We start from the raw sequence: 18,871 nt of genomic DNA, 5'->3' as shown, positions 1-18,871 counted from the left end.
CCTGAACATACAGTTTACAGTCCCCTGTAAAATCTCCTCTATAACACCGACAGTGATGACAGTTACAGTCGCTGCGTTGTGCGGGAGACGATGCTGAAGCAACGGCTGACAGGTGACTGGTTGACAGACCGCTCTGATGTCGGTTCACTGTCAAGCGCTTCGGCATCTAAGGCACACCAGCCTGATTTCAATAACGCTGTTCAGTCGAAAAGAATCAAAGGAGACTTAAAATACTAATGAGTGAACTGTAAATAAATAAATCATATGTTCAACGCTCTAACTCTAATCAGGATCAAACATTTCTTTTATAGATTATATAAAGACACCGCTGATAAAGATAAATGAATGCGTATAGACAATCATCATGTAAATCAATACAATTACTTCCTCTCTCAGATAGAATATACATACACATTAATATATTAATATTTCATATCACACACTCAGCTGTGGGATACAAGCCCGTCCCGACTTGTTGTCCCGGTAATGCACTTTATATAGCTGTATCGTTACCATGGATACTGTGTAACCTAGCACCAAAGATGAAATGTAAAATAACAAACTAGAAATATAAAAATGACACAAATATGTCACTTTACAACAAACAAATAAAGCTAAGATTACTCACAATTGAATTCTACATTACAAGATTGAGCTATTAGATATAGTAACAATTTAAAGCTCAAATTATGTTTTTAATGTAACATGCTAGACACACACGTTACATATGCGCACACACTCAGGTTGTGTTCTGTTAGTAAGTCTCATTGTAGGTTTCTTCCTTCTCTTAATGAATTGATTCAATGCTGGTGTGCGGAAAGGAGCATAATTATAAATTTGGCCCGCCGCTAATCTATTTGATTACAGGGTTATCACTCCATCCGTTTCTAGTAATTCCTCAGGTATTGGCCGGAGGAGATGAGATAGGTGAGTGAGGAAGTCGGCACTGCAGAAAGCTGTAGTTATCCAGCAAATGTGTGATTTAATGCTTTGCTCAAGGGTAACTTATCACTTCAGTCACTGATAAAAAAAACAGTTACTTATTAGTTTTGTGATTGTATTTGTATCATCAGTATGAAAGACACGTGAGGCCTCAGGATATAAAAGAAGGGCTAATACAGCTGCTAACATTAGCCTAAATGATGCACACAGGGGCACTTGGTTACTGCTGCAGGTAGTTCGCTAGTTAGCGAGACACGCTAACATCCCAGATTATGACAAACCAGAAAAACACAATTTTCATTCCATTCTCACAGTTCTTCCAGTAAACAGTCAAATCCCTGCAGTGTGTTGTTTATAATAAAGCCATTACTAACTCTCCTGCAGGGCTGTTTTAAAAACAAAGATAAGAATGATGAGTTTCATCAGTGTCTGTGTTTGGGTATTGCTCATTGTGAACATCTCCTCTCTGTCTGCAGGTTCAGTATTGATGAAGGACGGACGTGGACCGTTCACAACTTCACCAGCACATCTGTGTTTGTTGACGGACTCCTGAGCGAGCCCGGAGACGAGACCCTGGTCATGACGTGAGTGGAAATGACAATTATACTGTAGTGAGGGAGCTTTGCGGAAGCAGAAATGAAACCCATGGTAACATCACCGGTTGAACCCTAACACCCGCTCTATGCTGGGTTCTCGTGGGTTATCTCAGAGGATCAGACAGGGCAGCCACGTACACTTCATTAAACAACAACAGCAACCCAGTTTGGTGGCACTAAAGGCAGCCGGACTTACCTCAGACATCAGGTTGTTAGATTGATTACAAATTAGATCAGTAGACCAACACAAGGTCTTTATATGACTGCTAATAATTGCTCATTACATGCACATATAGTTCAACAGCTACTGTGCAGAAGGCTTGAACTTATTTGGCGGTATTTCTAAGTCAGCACTGTCTGGGAACGGACTTTCGTGCGGCCATCTGCTACGTCGGTCTCAAGGGTTTATCACACGAGGAGGTCCACAAGGTCACGGGGGCAACACTGAGGGAGGGTGCCCCCTCTTATTAGCGGGGTGGTGTATTCAAACGTAGCAGAAAGAGCCTGGAAGGCAGGACGATGACTTGCAATTTTCAATGTTACATACTATGCAAAAAGTATGTTATCATCCAATCTAACAGTGCGAAGGTTACTATATTAAAGTGTATTGTAATACAATACTCACATGCCCATATGAACGCAAAAGAGTTATTGGCTGTTGTAATCATTCCTCATTCACCATCTTTTTTCTTTGCAAAAATGCAAAGTTCAGCTAAAGCTATCGTTGGCTTTGCTTTGAGCTGCTCCAAGCGCAGATGACATTACAGCTGAAGCTGTTGAACTTTTTAAGTTGCTTTTAAGCTGCCACTAGATGTGGTACGAGAGCTCCAGCATCTCAGAACAAAAGAAATGCTTCATCAGCCTCACCTCTGCCCTGCGTTCAACCACAACTCCCTTCACGGTCCCAGCCAGCAAGGAGCTGACAAAAAAAACAATCCAGACACAAGCATTAGCCCGTGCTTGCATTGCCGTGATATGCTCCAAACCAATGCTGACAGTTAGCCAGCTAGCGATAGCAACAACAGAGAACAGAGAAACTCAGAGTACAACACACACAGAGGGGGTATTATTGTTTAAAATCTAATTTACAGAAACTTTTAAGACATCCGAGCTTCAGATGTAACGGCCCTTTTCATTTCAACAATAACAAGTTCAAAATGTGTGTTTCTCAGAAGATTTGATTTCCTTGTGTCATCAGGAGCCTCACAGGCCTGTTGCATTAGAATTATAGTGTTCTTGTTATTGTTGTCTTGAACTTAATCAGATGTGTTTGTCCTATAGTTTACTCTTGTTGAAGCACAAACCTCAATCTCATCGATTCTTTGTGATGAAAATGAAGAATATTGAATATCGGCACAAAATCTCAGCTGTCAGCAGCTTCAGACCCAAACTTGAGGGAGGCATCAAGAGTTCACATCTTTTAAGCCTCCATCTCTCCCCTCTCTCTTTTCCCAATCTCTCTATCACTAAGTTATCTGGAGTGAGACTTGTCACATTATCTCAGACTCCAGGCCTTGGCTCAGAGATAAGACCAGCTCCCCCACTGTAATCCCCCGAGAAGGGCAAAGAAATGGTCTCACTAATACACACACAGACAGACGGTCGCATACTTTAACACTCTGACTCACTCAACATTAGTCTTCAGATACACACACACACACACACAAACCAATTTGTATAACCAGAATATTTAATAAAATGTCCAAAGTTATTAAACAACAATGAAAAGTTTTCACAGAGTGAAATAAAAAATACAGACATAAGATGTATGCTGGTCACAATTATTGGCCCCATTTGATTAATATAAATCAAATTTAAAACACACAAAAACAAATAAGTCTCTCCTGTGCTTCATTCTCAGTGTTGACATGACCTGAATTAACCAATGGTACTGATTGTTTCCCGTTTGTTTTTTCACAATGATGAAGACAAGGGCCGTCTGCCAGCATCAGAAATGCTAAGATTTGAAGGGATAAGATTTTATTGACACCATCGGTCCGGTTCTTTATCAGTTCCCTTAGTGATTCCTCCGTCAGTTTTCTGAGTGAAAAAGTAGCCTACGCAGGTTTTTGACACACAGTCACACCTGACTTAGCTCTGGCTGTACAGTCTAAACATAAGGTGAGTATGACTAGCTATTCAAATTTTTAAATTCATGATTTAATTAATGCTCATTGTCAATCCATCTTACATTAGTCTAGAGTTGTTACTAAACCTTCGCTGAGAGACCAGATGATCATTGTCTTGTTTTAAAAAGATGTGAACCCATATATTGTCTGGACTGTTCCCACACAGTTTCACTTGCTTCATGCGCACGCGGCCGTGCGTTCACGCATGACAAGCGTTTATCAAAAGTGATAATATAGAAAGTGTATAGGCCTGAAAAACAAGCCAGTCAGAGGCATTGATTAGCTCTGTGGTGTACGATTCTGATGGTTTGGACAATTTTAAAATTCAGTGAGAGGAGTCTGCAAAGGTCGGTGCGCACTGTGGGGAAAAAAACATCAAACACGGATCTAAAGAGCTTCAGACCAACCTGATCTGGAGTGGTGGTTTCAGCCCATACCATGCGCCGCCGATGATGCTCAGTGGGCAAAGGTCAAAGAGGGAACCACTATTGAAAGCTAGTCTTTCTGGGATGATGCTCTGTGGACAAAGTTCTTTGTGAATGCAGTGCATCAGTTTGTTTATAGGCAACAAAATAAAGCCCTTCATGAAAAGACCATCCTACCTACACTGAAACACAGTGGAGGTTCTCTCATGCTGTGGGGCTGCTTTACTGCCTCTGATACTCCAGGCGTCGAATGTATCAAAAGGAATGATGAAATCTGAAGATTACAGAGGCATTTTAGAGCGAAAATGTGTTACCCAATGTCAGAAAACTAGATTTGAAGCAAAGCTATTTCGGTCTCTATTTCGCAGGACAACGACCCGACGCTCACATCCAGCAGCACAAAAGAATTGGTTGAAAGGGAAAAGCAATGAATCCTGACCTAAATCCCACTGAGAACCGTTTGAGAGAGCTGGAATGTGCCATCGCAAAAAGGAGCTTGAAATCAAAGCGCCGGAAGAGTGGCAGAACCTACCTGCAGACAGGTGTTGGCTACAAGAAGCGTTTAGAGGCTGTAATTGTTGCCAAAGGTTTTGCAGGCAAATAATAGTAAAGGCAATAGTAAAGGGCAATACTTGTGTCTGGGGTACATTTTGTGTTTTTTATTATTTCACTGTTATACAAGTTAGTTTTTTTTGTTTTGTCCGGTAACTTTGGACTTTTTAGTGAAATATTCTGGTTATACAAAATTGATTAATTTACATTTATGTCTGAACATATTCAGAATTACGTACTTGAAATTCAGGGGTCTTAATCATTTTGGCCATGACTGTGCAAGACTGTAGTTTTCCTCAACAAAGATAAACAAAGATAAATGCTATCATGTATTCTACATGGCTCTCCCTTGTTTTGAACTTGAACTTTTCCTGTAATTACATCACCTTGTTCTGCAATGGAGTGTAGAATTAGCACCAATGCCACATACTCACAACGGCAGTGGATGGAAATGCACATTAATTAGCATTTTCTTTTACCAATGTTCTGGGAATTTGATTAAAGTACATTTGGATGGAAACTTTACTAACACTAAACCTCTCAGTAAATTGCCAGACCATGACAATGAGCAGAATATTAATTTTGCACTAAGCGTATGTCCATCCATCCATTCAACCATTCATTATCCATAGGGCTTATCCTTATAGGGTCGCAGGGGGGGAGGGAGCCAATCCCAGTTGACATTGGGTGAGGGTGGGGTACACCCTGTCCAGGTCGCTAGTCCATCCCAGGGCTGACAAGTAGAGACAAACACTCACGGGCAATTTAGAGTCACCAGTTACCCTGCATGTCTTTGTATTGTGGGAGGAAGTCGTAGTACCCGAAGAGAACCCACACAGGTACAGGGAGAACATGCAAACTCCACAAATCGAGCACCTGTTCCATATTGTCCAAACCATTGGAATCGTACGCTTAGACGCTCACTAAATTATCACTTTTGATAAACACAAATCCCAGAACCTTCTCGCTGTGAGCTAACCACTGACAGACAGACAACCGTTATCTGGCTTGTATGACAGGTCTGGATCACTCATGAACTTTCATTCGTACCTAAGAGGAAATTTAAACTACAAGAAAATTTGAGTCCACGTTCTCTTAAATCACTTCTACTTCAGAACAAATCTATTCATACGAGTGTTTCTTGCCATGAGACCCAGTGTCCAGTTACTTTGGCCAATACCAATTTTCACAGGGACTACTGTATTCCTTAAGGTGCAAAGCAAAACCTCATCATACAAAACTATCTGCATGGGTAGAAACTACTTAGGGTCAGTGGCATAGCTTCACTCTGTGGCGACTAATAATTTGATCCATCGAAAATCTGTTTGGTAGTATGCCCTCTAGGGGGTCTATAGGGGCCCATAGTTCATTTTGACCCTAGGACCCCCTAAGAAGTCCTGTCCAGTGGGGAAAGTATTACTCCTTTACATATACATACATACAAGTCTAATGAAGACAGAGCCCCACATGAAGGTGGACTAACAGCATATTAGTCCACAGTCAAGACATCCATCACTTCCCTTTAGGTCATACTCACCATGTAGTCCAACAAGGTGAACACAGGCCGCTACCAGCACAGCAACATATGTCAGTGTTGCTGACATGCGTCACATCAGTCTGCTTCAATAATTCTCTCACAACACAAATCAGTTGTCTTTTCCACACAAAGAAGAGACAGAGTTCAGGGATGGAGATGGTATTCATCACCTGTGTTGCGCTGTAAAACATCACCATCTAGTGGAGAGAAGGCGGAACTGTCGCTCTGGGAGTCATTTTTCAAGGCTTTACTATCTAATGAAGAGTTTATTTAAGCTCCCAGTGGAGTTACAGTGCATATTTAATACAGCAAGGCAGTTTAGTAAAGATTATCACCATGTTGGAGGTTGCAGTGGCTACATGATATAATTGCCGTCATGACTTGGATGTCAGAGGAAGCCAGCTGTAGGCTAATACAGGGTTAATGAAGGGAGGATGGCAAATAGAATCTGTGGGAAAAGGGGGGTTTTTGATTTGCAATTTAAAATAGGTTATCCAGTTGTGTAACATGAATGTTTTTTCATTATGTGTCATAACTCACATGCACAGATTAGCATCCCGCTGATCATATTGAACGGGAGGGTTAAGACTGGATCGAAGCCTTTGTGATGTATCTGATGAGAACGGGGACTAAGAATATAGATTAGAAAAACAGTTTGTAATAGCATGAGATAGTAAAGACATATTGATTCAAATAATCAATAAAGGTGCTGAGAAGTTATCCTTTAAGAATCATGGCTCAAGTCTGGTGAGTAGATTAAGGCGAAAGATTGTCTTTTCTTTAGGAATAAATCCTGCTTCCTGTTGCAGTGTAGAAAAACTCTTGTTGAGGCAACTTTTATATTAACTTGTGTTCATTTTGTGTCTACGGTGTGTGTGTGTGTGTGTGTGTGTGTGTGTGTGTGTGTGTGTGTGTGTGTGTGTGTGTGTGTGTGTGTGTGTGTGTTTACAGTGTTTTTGGCCACATCAGCTACAGGTCAGATTGGGAGCTGGTCAAAGTGGACTTCAGGCAGTCTTTCCCCCATCAGTGCACTGAGTCTGATTACGACTCCTGGCAGCTCACAGACCTGCAGGTAATGTATAGACATATACACACACACTTCCTGCTTATATCTGAAAATTAATTCTCACGTCTCCCTGTCTACTCGCAGGGAGAGAAGTGCATTATGGGCCAGGAGCGAAGTTTCAGGAAGAGAAAGGACACAGCGTTCTGCATCAAAGGAAAGAGCTACACCTCCGCTCTCACCGTCAAACCCTGTCAGTGCACAGAGAAAGACTTCACTTGGTGAGACCTAAAGACTTATAGAAAGCCTTGGCACGTTTTTAACTTCACTGGCACAGTGGGGAAAGTGGATCATTGTACCAGGAAATAATGTGCGAATCAGACGAGCAAACTGCATGAAATCATAAACAAAAATAATAATAAAATACTTTAGAATAAAATGATACATGTGAATTTGAAATGAAATATACATCAAACAATAAAACACCATTTGAAAAGGTATGTAATATTTAAATAAGTAAAATAAAAATCGAAATAAATTCATATCATGACCATAGAAAACACTAATTTCTGATTGGCTGGAAAGTGTCCATTCAAATAGGTTGTTGCTCTATAAATACATGTGCACTCCATTAACAATTCATTGGCCATGTCACATCTTTTCTATGGATTATTGATTATGTAAATACGTTTATATTTAAAGATACAGTTATAGTTCATTTTCTAAAAATCACACCTGTTATTCAGGTTCCAAGTTGCTATTACAAGTTTAAGCTTTTTACTATTGTTACAGTGTATCATGTGTTCTGCTGTGGTGTGCCTGCATGCGTGCGTGCGTGCATGTGTGTGTGTCTATGTGTGTGTGTATGTGCGTGTGTGTGTAGTGACTACGGTTTTGAGCGGTCCCACACGGAGGGCGATCGCTGCTTCGCTGACTTCTGGCATGATCCAGACTCACCACCTGAAGACTGCCATCTGAGACAAACCTACGAGTCCACCACTGGGTCTGCACATGTCCACACACACACACACACACACACACACACACACACACACACACACACACACACATGCACGCGGTCACATCATTTTTTAACTTCAGACAGGGTAGCTGCTTCCAGGCTTTATGCTAAGCTAAGGTAATTACCTCCTGGCTATAATGCACTTTCATAATGCACAGATATGAAATTGGAATTGATATCAATCCTCAACAACTTTTTTTCATATAGCACTTTTCTTAACAAAGTTACAAAGTGTTTCACAGAAAAATAAAATCAGATAAAATAAAAGGTCGAAGAACCTGAGCGTCATAAAAGAGTAAAGCAGCATAAATAAAAACATGTCATACATCAACATCATGCAAAAGGATCCGACAGTAAGTGAAGACAGTCAATAAAATGTGTAAAGACAATAATTAGGGAGAAAACATATAAATAAAAGACGTATCACACATGATCAAAGGCTGAGAAAAGACATGCCTCTGATTTCAACCAGGAGAGCGCTCCAGAGTGTGGGTGCTCTGATAGCAAACACCCAGTCACCCTTCACCACAAACCTTGACCTTGTGGTGACCAGCAGGCCTCCTTCCGCTGATCTCAATTCTCGGTCGGGCGCATGTCAATAAATCCGAGATGGAATTGGGTGCAAAGCCATTTAAAGCCTTAAAAGTCTGCAATAAAATTTTAAAATCAATCCGAAATCTAACGGGGAGCCGGTGAAGGGAGGCGAGCACCGGAGTCAGGTGATTGCACCTGTTTGTCCCAGAAATAAGACGAGCAGCAGCATTTTGTACCATCTGAAGACGGTGGATGGAGGCCTTGGCCTATGCCTGAAAAAGTCACAATAATCAGGCCGAGAATAGATACATACACGAACAATCTTTTTATGTCAGCGGTTGACACAAATGATGTGATTTTAGAAATGATCCTGAGCTGGTAAAAACTACACTGAACCACATGTTTGACCTTAGGTTAGCGTCAAATATTACCCCGAGATTAATGGCAGCCAGTTTAATATAATTAGAGAGATTAGAGAGATTAGAGAGACTCTTGTAAAGACTCAACATACACCTCCATACTCATTACTGTCATTCCTGTCTTTCAGCTACAGGAAGGTGATATCTAACATGTGTGAAGGGGGGCTGAACAAGCAGCAGAGCGCCAAACAGCACAGCTGCCCCCTGCTGCCCCCTAGAGGACTACGGGTCGGCATCAAAGGGCAGATGTTGGCCGTGGCGCCTGGTGATGACATCACTTTTATTGTCCACCAGGAACAGGTAAGATGAAAGTTATTGTCCCGTCGGTTCCTCCTTCCTTCGCTCGGTCTGAATGTGCCGGAAGTCATCATTCCCTCTCTCTCTCTCGCCAGGGCGACACCAGCAGCACCAAGTACCAGGTGGACCTTGGCGACGGGGTTCGGGCCATTTACCAGAACCTGACGGTGACAGATGAACCCATCCAGCATCGCTATGAGAACCCGGGCGTTTACAAGGTCACGGTGAAGGCGGAGAACATGGCGGGGCACGACGAGGCCACCATGTACATCCAGGTCACAGGTCGGATCCCCAAACTGTCACTTCGTGTTTTTATATAACTCTGTGCTTTGACAGCCTCTGGAATCTTGTTCTTTTTGGGAGGTAGTGAAGGTTTTATTGCCAAGTAGTTCTCACGACACAGGAATGACGCAGGCTGTCAGCATGACCCGGATTTCTTTTATTGTCTGGTGGAGAAAAAGATGATGAAAACAACTTCTGCAGTCGGTGTGTGTCTCGCTTTCTCAAACACTCACCCCCTGCTGTCAGAGATAACTTCTCACTTTTCACTTCCCAGAAACAAATTATTTCCTCCTAGTTATCATGTCTGACGCCTGAAATTTTATCATACTGGGAAAGTCTCTCATGTCTACGTCAGTGGATATTTTATTTTATTTTGTCTTTCACTTAGATAAAACTTCTTTAAAACTTAATGTATTAGTTTGGTTGCAGGAGTTTAAACTGATGAGGGAGACTGTAGGAGACGGTGCTGTCATCCTTTTTGTTTTGTCAAGATTAGATGCGGTTTGTCCTCAAACATTGTGCGTCTTTATTTGAAGCACTTGTATGAAAAATTGATTTCACTGATACAAATTCGACCTGTAATTTTAAGGTCATTCAGAATTAATCATGTTTGCTGTGTAATCGTCTCAATCATCCTTTCTTCTCTTGCAGCTCCTCTACAAGAAGTGCACCTGGAGGTGGTTCCCATCGCTGGGAGAAACAATGAGGTCAATCTGACCGCCATAGTTCTTCCCACTGAGGCAAACCTGACTGTCCTGTACTGGTGGATAGGAGACAACCTGCAGGTAACTTCATCTTCATTCATTCATACATTTAGTAACATCGAAATAGATTTTTATATTGCATTTTTCAATTTCTGGATCCTTTAATTGACTATTAGCCACCAGGGAGCACAAGCTGTAAACACAGCATATAAAAACATGCTATAAAAAAATATAAAAAAATGGGATTTAGCACAGCTCTTCACTGACAACAGCAGCAGGAAACAAGTTGTGAGCCCAAAAACCAAAACAATCAGCTAGAATAGGCTAAAAGGAGGCAAACTGCTGATTCAGATGTAACTCTCTGAGGATTCAGCAGCACGTTTCACATGACACTGTGCATTTGATCATTTTTTATAATAAACTAATTGGATTATTGTAGATTTAAAGAGCAAATTAAAGCCCAATGAAATGTTGTTCTTGCTGACCTCCAGTGACCTTTCACCTGGCAGCAGTGACCCCATGACATTACAGCCAGACGTGGTCACAATTCTTTCTGACCATTGGGCTTGAAACTTTAAGCCTAATTTGTTCATGTTGCTAAGGAAGCTGATTCGTGTTTCCAGAAAAGTTGATGTAACTAACAGCCAACCTGTCATGACTCTCACACAGCCCACACTGACCCTGGAGAACAGCCTTCTGACCCGCTTCCCGGAGACAGGAGAGATTTCAGTCACCGTCCAGGCTTCCAATGGCCGATCCATGGTGCAGGATACCAGCACTGTCCGAGTCTACGGTAACACAATGAAACTTTAATCAAGCTCGCGGTGGAGGTTTTGTCTCTATGAATCATTCACAGCCAGAAACAAAGGAAAATAGGACTCAGGATATAAAATCACAGCATTCTCCTTTAGCTAAAAGAACACTCTTAACTTGAAGCTTTCATTTTTTTTTTGACCGTGAAAGTTCATTCCTCACCTGGAGAACAGTAATTGGACAATAAGATCTTAACAAGGTTTTTCCAGAGCTCTCAGCTGCATCTCATGGTCTTCCCAAGTGCTGGGATTTACTCACTGGGAAATTTCTGAAGTCAGAGCTAAGAGAGTTAACAGCTATTCCCGGTTCTGTGACTCATTCTGACACAACTGGGGCAAATCTGCCGGCTGACATTTTTCCACTGTTGCCTGAAACTATAGGATGATCTCAGCTGCTGTTTTTGGTAAGTGAGTGTGTCACAGGGTTAGTTATGTCAGGTTTGTTTTTATAAACAGATTGTGCGTGTTTTATTTATGAGCCGCCGGTGTTTGTTTCTGAAGAGAGCGATCGTGTAGTGACTGTTTGAATCAGCTCACGCCACTGAGGATGAAAATTGATTTTGATTGCAGTTACATGCTTATATTCTGTATGTCTATTTGCTGTTCAGTCTTAAACACTCAATCTGCAATATTTGTGGCTTATTATCACTCAGTTTCCTTCTTGGATAATAAGTGTGGTGATTGATTACTTCTCCCTTGTTCTGTCCAATCCCAGATAACTTCCAGGTCATCCCCCTGAGCTTCAGCAGGAACCTGGACCACTTCAACCCCAACATCCCAGAGTGGAGGGAGGACATCGGACACGTCGTCACCAACATACTCGCTAAGGTAGGATGGCATGACTGTAACGCAGCCTGTCGGCTTTCATTGAAGGTTCTGTAGACGCTTGTTCCTGCCACTAGATGTCGCCCCAGACCGGGTTCCCGTTACACCTCTGGCCTCCGTTACGCCACAGTCCCACCTCCTTCACATTCTCAGTCAGCGAGGTGTTCAGAAGCCCAAACCCACAGCAGAAAGCCCAGCTGAATAAAGTGCTAAATATAAAAATAAATTATAGAAATAGAAATACATTTTTAAAAAAAAACTTTAATTACTTTTCAGATGTTTTGACGATAAACCGGCAAAACAATCACTCCACTATATCTTTACATAGAAAGCAGTTGTTTGCTGCGACATTATTGTTTAAAATCTTGTTTACAGAACATTTAGGTAAGCATTCAACTAGTAGAGGAAATACATCTAATATATGTCTACAATGGGCCTCACATGAAGACACAAAAAAAGGAATAAAAAACAGGAAGTAATTATTGTAGAAAGTAGAGATATATCAAATCCTTTACAGAAAAACCAGATGAATTTCATATGTACAAAAATAACGTGCCCACATATACATGTCATTTTTGCACATGTGAAATGTAACATTTGAAAACATGTTAAAATCACATGTGAAACATGGGAAACGTGTGGTTTTGGAACATTTTCGTGGTGTAATGTGTTAAACAGTGTGAAACCTTTGGGATTACATGTGAAACCTGTACTTAACATGAAACTTAACATGAAACTTAACATGAAACTCAACTGATTCACTTGTTAAATTACAACTTGAACTGAAACATTTCACATGTGAAATCACATGTAATAGCCTATATTGAATTTCAAATGTGCTATTTTCGTAAGGGAAGACTCATAGTGATGTGAATGTGTAAGTAAGTTTTTATGTTTTTGTATTATTTACATTTTTGTTAACAAAAATATTGATTAGTGAAGCTTTAAGATGTGACTGACCTGTAACCATCTGACCTTAGGTCACAGGTGTCCCGCAGGAGTCCCTGGTTACAGTGGTGAAGCCGGGCCTGCCCACCACTGCAGACCTGTATGTTCTCCCACTGGACAGCAAACCGGCCAAGAAGAGCATGTTTGTAGATAAGGTACACACACAAAGACACAGAACCACATCCAGTAAATGAATTTTCACCCTACACATTTTGCAGACACAAACACATGCTTTGCTTATTAATTAAAGTGTTTTTGTTAATTTAACATTTTCTCATCCACAGCATATTCAAGCCATCATGCAGGCCTTCAACGACAACAACGTCAGCTTCGTGGTGCGAGGTCTACAAGTGCTGGTGATGCTAGCCGACCCAAACGGAGGTATATTTACACGCCATGGGCATTACTTCCCATTTAGTCTGCTTTTAAAACTACAATTGTTGGTGTTTTTTTTTTTTAAATGATAATTGCATGTTATCGATTTATTTTCAAGGGCTAGGTCTAATTGCTAATGACTCAGCAGCTGCAGCAGCAGAGACTGGTGCGTTCATGACCCATACACCTGCAGCTTTCTGTATGAATGAACATAATCTCAACATTCTTTGATTTCAACGCCATTTCCTTTCCTGGTTTCCTAACAAATCAACAGATTATCCAGTCTGCGCCTGGCGTCTGTGCTGTGCTTCATTTAAAACTTTAAATGAGTTGGGTTTTGATGGGTGCTTTTGACAGGCTTTATCTCTTTCTCCCTTCCTGCAGATTTTGTCTTGATATCTTCTTCTGTTTTTTATACTTAATTGCACGTCTTCTGAAGCTTCTACTCAGATTGTGCAAACATGAATCATTCTTCATCTGTATATTTGTGTGATTCATCATCAGGTTATCACGGAGCAGCCGATGGTCCAGGTGTTTGGGCTCTAGCAGTCATTTTCCTCATCAGCATCATCGCCACCGGCTCCTTCATTCTCTTCAAGTTCAAGAGGTGAGTCGTGTTAAAGAGCTGCAACATGTCAGTCAGGGCTGGGATCAAACAACACCTTATCAATTGTCCATCACTGATGATGATGAAAGGAGACATTTTTTTTCTTGTGTATGACTCACTTCTTTAGGGCCCAAGATGATTCACTGACAATTATATGTCGTCCTATAAGTCTGAGTATTTTCTGGAGATATTGTAACTTCAAATTTATTATGTAAAAATCATATTTGATCCCTAATTTAATCACTTTTAAAGTTACATCCTCGAAGCAAAAGAAAACATACACCATGTTCACAGCTGAGCTTCAAAGCATCAGCAGTCAGCTGAATGAATATGCAGCTTGTAGACGAGGGAATGTCTGTCGTGGTGTTTTATATTTTATATCGCAGTTTTAATAAAGTATAAAACTTTCTCAGTTGAATTTAGAAGCCATATAGATAGAGTCTACAGCCATGTTAGTTTCTCCGAGGCTGAGGCTCTGCTTACAAAGAAGGGTGCTTTAAGCTAAATGCTCATGGCAACAGGCATCAGTGTCATAGTTCAGTGTGTTTTATATTTGCTAATTCCAGTGTAGACCAAAGGTGTGGTTGTAAAAATCAGTATCAGCAGTAGTTGGTTGATTTGCAGTATTGACACACAGTAGTCATTGTTGACATCATTTCACAGTGTATAGAGTCACCTTAATGTCTTGCATGACAATTCACAGTCGATTCCCTGTGTGAGACACCTGCATGCTTTGTTTCCATGGCAGTGACCTGTCGATAAGCAGCACCTCCTCACGCCCCTTAGCACAAACATTCACCAAAAAAGTCACTTGAACTGAAATATGCAGCTCAAAACTACAGACTCATCTTATGAGAACAACAAATCCCACAGTCCTTGGCTTAGGACTGAGGATGCCTATCCCCCGCTGTTTTACAGGAAGCTTCCAGGCAACCGCAACGTCTACGCCCAGATGCACAACGAGAAGGAGCAGGAGATGACCAGCCCCGTCAATCACAGTGAGGACACCCAGCACATCATCCAAGGCGAGGAGTTCATTGACGATGACCTGGATTCGCAGACTCTAGGTAACGCAGGAGGTAGCCCCGCCTTCTGTTCCCTTATAAGGACTACCACTAACCACTGCTACTAAAAACCAAGCCACTAACACCAGCAGCTAACACACACCAAGGTACTGGAGGACTTCCCCTTTTTCATCCTTATCACTGGTACACTAAAAGCCTCATTTTGAATTCTTTACTTTTACCTACAAAACCGTGTGGTCATCCCTTGTATTTACAGACACAGTAAAATCATTTCACAACTAGTTGTATATGTTATAGTTATTATTTGCCATAATGCTTAAGACTAAATGGGGCTGTGGACTTGCCAAAACATGAGAAGACATAATGTCACTATGGTGTTAAATGAAGCAATTATGTCCTAACACAAGTTTAAAAAGTTAGTATTAGAAAACCTAGACTATTGATTTGTGTTTGCAAATTGTTCATAATTGTTGACAGTTTAAAGGGCATTTCACTCCTGAAGTAACATGTAGTAGTATCCATTGGCAACTAGGTTAGAGATAAGATATGGTATGATATGATGTAATATAATGTAATATAATATAATATAATGCAATATTACATTATATGACATGATAAAATATATGATATGATATGATATGATATATTATTATATATTATGATATGATATGATATGTTATGATATAATATGATGTGATGTGATATTTTATGATATATGATGATATGACATGACATGATATGATTAATATAATATGATGATACCACCCTGAGGAAATAAGAATGATTTATTTACTGTGATGGATCTGAAAGTTATTCTTTTCCTACCACTGAGAGTGACCAACGTTTGAAGTGTCAACATATAAAAACTCTAGTTTGCATGGATGTTAAGCTGACATAAACATTAAAGGTACCCTGTGGACTTTTTGACTTGGTGGATTAATCAGTCATGACTAATTAGTTTCACTGCTGGGCGATTAGAAGAAATTAATGCCAGTGTTCTTTTTAAATGAATGTGGCTCCATCTTAGAGCACAGTAACCAGTTACTGTAATACATTCATCATGTAAACAATGCAGCTGTCAAAATACCTTTTTAAAAAAGGTTGTTCAGGTGAGGAGCACTGAGAAGCCTCCACAGGGTAACTTTAACACCAGTGAACCAGAGCATGTGGAGATTTGAAGTTGTCATTGTTTAGCACTGCTCATTCACTTGCCTGTGTCCTGTTTCTCCCCCCCACCCCCCACCTCTTGTTGCCAGGCAACCATTCGGGTGTGGTCCTGAGCATCAACTCCAGAGACCTACACAGTTACCTAACCAGCTGATGGCTGCCGTGGCAATGCTAACAAACTAGCCTAGCCTAGCTGGCTAACGAGCACAGGGACTCCACTTTGCCTTCCTCCTCCTCGCTCCTCTCCTCCTTTTCCTTCCTTTCCTGGGATACTTCACCTCCACTCCATGGCCTCCCTTCAGCTCCAGCTTTGGTGAGATTTTTTTTTTTTTTCAGGAGGGGCTGAGCCTGGTGGAGGGACGTCTCTTTCACCTCCACCCCACCCACCCACTATCTTACTGCTACGGGACGGGAGGCATTCTGCTTTACCTAATGTACTTTACATCACTGCAAGCTCCCCCCCCCCCCCCCCCCCCACCCCCCCCCCCCCCCCCCCCCCTTCAGCCTGCAGTGACACCTGGTGAGGATGGAGATCACACTGAGGACACTCACTCATCTGTGTTTTGAAAAACAAAATCTGTATGTACGTCGTCTTGTCACTTTGTAGACACTGAGAATCAGCGAGCATGACTCACTGCGCTGGTTTCCAGTAATATTCACATTCAAAGAGGGTTGAACCAAGAGGCCACAGCTACTGACAGCAGGTGGTTGCCAAAGACTGGTGATTTTTGAGCACTAAAGGTAGAGTGCAAGTAAATTAAAGACAAATGCATTTTTACTCTCCCCCCTCTTGTTTTCTTTTACTCCCTCTGCGCTTCCCACATTTACTCGACACTCTCTCTTCAGAGGCAATAACACTGTCTGGATGGAATGTAGGGAGCGATGTGCCCCTGAGAATTTGCATATGAAGAGAGGGCGGTGATGCACTTTCTTCAAATCCCACTCACATGTACTGGAGAGTTCAGCTTTGAAATATATACAGTATGTCCGCACAGCGTTCAGTATACGTTCACATTTCTTATTACGACACAAGTTTTGGCGCGTGGTGTTTCAAGTCGGCACCACCTCTGTAGGAGCACATCGTCTGTCCCGTGGTGCCTCAAGCAGCAGGTGTTAATCTGCTCAGTGACCATTACCTGTTGTCCGGTTTATTTATTTTTAATAACCGCCCACCCATTCTTGCATTATCCCCCCCCCACCCTGATCCCCACCTCCCCCACACACACACGTTCTGAGTCAGACTCGTTCCCCCTGGAGACAAAGGTTGCTGTCATGGAGGGAAGGTGTAGTTGATATATTTTACTGTATCAGCCTATATTAGGCAAAGCCCATGGTGGAATCATGTCTCCTTAAAGGTTTGGTTTGTTGTATGTAAATGTGTAAATATGAACAATCTCCACTTTGGACATATTTCCCTTTGACTTGTGTGTGAGTGTTTTAACACTACTACCAATATACACAGCATTTTTTTTTTTTTCAACTGACCCTCCACTGAGTTCCTGAGTTTGAAGAATTTTCATTATTTCCGGTTTCCTCAGCACCATTGCCTGCTTCACATGTATCCATTTTCAATATTTTCAGTGTAATCTCATGCGGAAGATAATTTGACGGTCTTCATTGTTAACTGCAAATAATTTCATTGTCTTATATAGATGCTCACACGTACACAGTGACGACTATGTATATGGATATTTTTGATACACTTGTTTTCCTTCATTTTTCCCAGTATGTGTAAACACTGGTGAGTGTCTCTGTTGGCATTTCTGAAGTCTTTTGTTCGTTTGAATGCACTAATGATGTACGCAGTGCTCTCAGCATGTACTGGGCAGCATCTTAACAAGTCTACAGACTCCGAGTCCAAAAGGCCTTTCCAGACCAACCACCACTGCTACTAACACCAAGCGCACATATGCTTCATCTCGGTTCGTCGTGTATCTACAGCAGCTGATCACATTCACTTGTTCTGATTTACACCTTAATTCATCTTTTGTACATATTCTGCTCATGTTCAACTTGTTATTAATTTTTCTAGTGATGTGTTGTTATTGTATCAATGTCCTCTTTAACAAAGGGGAAAGTGGGAATTCTGATATTACAATATAATAGTGAAGGAGTTTCACGGATGATGGCACCGACCATGTAATTTTGACCGCACTGGTTTACTTTCATTCTTCTCCTCTTTCTGCCGTTTGTTTGATCTATTGATTCTGTTGATTTTGCGATTAAAACAATTGTGTGTCCTTATCAGGAAGCGCAGTGCACTCAACCTGCATCCTGGAATAAACCACTCCCATAACTTGTACGCCTGCTGGTTTTATTGGTTTTGTGTACCGTCAACTCCTGCGGGCAAACGTGAACAAATGTTTTATCTGTGTGTCACGTAGCGTTGAGGATGTGCTGGAGCGAGCTGTGCAGCCTCGCTCTGAGTCCAACACTGACAACAGAGAGAGATGGAAGCTTTACAGCCTTCAACAATGGTATCAAATCACAAGATGTAGCTTATTTTAAAAGAAATAACTTCATTCAAATGTTGGTTTTCTTGTGATAAAAGAAAAAAAATTAAATCAACAAGTCACAACTGGGCATTGAACAACAAGTGTGTCCCAGCAGGTTCTTATTAGACAATTAGAGAGAGAGAGAGAGAGAGAGAGAGAGAGAGAGAGAGGGGTTG

The 18,871-nt window shown here is 41.3% G+C and overlaps 1 protein-coding gene across 7 annotated transcripts in view; it reads left to right on the top strand.

Annotated features, from left to right (window-relative positions):
* The window catches only part of sorcs2 (sortilin-related VPS10 domain containing receptor 2), a 318,274-nt gene extending 299,772 nt beyond the window's left edge, over positions 1 to 18,502 (top strand). The window contains exons 14-28 of one of the 7 annotated variants that reach the window (XM_056368848.1): positions 1,419 to 1,526; positions 7,133 to 7,253; positions 7,332 to 7,465; positions 8,068 to 8,187; positions 9,287 to 9,458; positions 9,551 to 9,737; positions 10,389 to 10,522; positions 11,111 to 11,234; positions 11,969 to 12,081; positions 13,059 to 13,181; positions 13,311 to 13,407; positions 13,906 to 14,008; positions 14,927 to 15,080; positions 15,149 to 15,179; positions 16,290 to 18,502. In XM_056368848.1, coding sequence (XP_056224823.1) covers positions 1,419 to 1,526; positions 7,133 to 7,253; positions 7,332 to 7,465; positions 8,068 to 8,187; positions 9,287 to 9,458; positions 9,551 to 9,737; positions 10,389 to 10,522; positions 11,111 to 11,234; positions 11,969 to 12,081; positions 13,059 to 13,181; positions 13,311 to 13,407; positions 13,906 to 14,008; positions 14,927 to 15,080; positions 15,149 to 15,179; positions 16,290 to 16,354 — 1,786 coding nt within the window. In that variant the 3' untranslated portion in view covers positions 16,355 to 18,502. Of the gene's footprint in view, positions 1 to 1,418; positions 1,527 to 7,132; positions 7,254 to 7,331; positions 7,466 to 8,067; positions 8,188 to 9,286; positions 9,459 to 9,550; positions 9,738 to 10,388; positions 10,523 to 11,110; positions 11,235 to 11,968; positions 12,082 to 13,058; positions 13,182 to 13,310; positions 13,408 to 13,519; positions 13,568 to 13,905; positions 14,009 to 14,881; positions 15,180 to 16,289 lie in introns of all 7 variants that reach the window. The other 6 variants (XM_056368845.1, XM_056368844.1, XM_056368842.1 and 3 more) reach the window with 6 other exon arrangements.
* The last annotated feature ends 369 nt before the right edge of the window (positions 18,503 to 18,871 follow it).

The sequence above is a fragment of the Seriola aureovittata genome, chromosome 23, assembly GCF_021018895.1.
Source record: "Seriola aureovittata isolate HTS-2021-v1 ecotype China chromosome 23, ASM2101889v1, whole genome shotgun sequence".
Lineage (NCBI taxonomy): Eukaryota > Metazoa > Chordata > Actinopteri > Carangiformes > Carangidae > Seriola > Seriola aureovittata.
The sequence above is the reverse complement of the archived record's forward strand: the minus strand, read 5'-3'. Positions and strand labels throughout refer to the sequence as shown.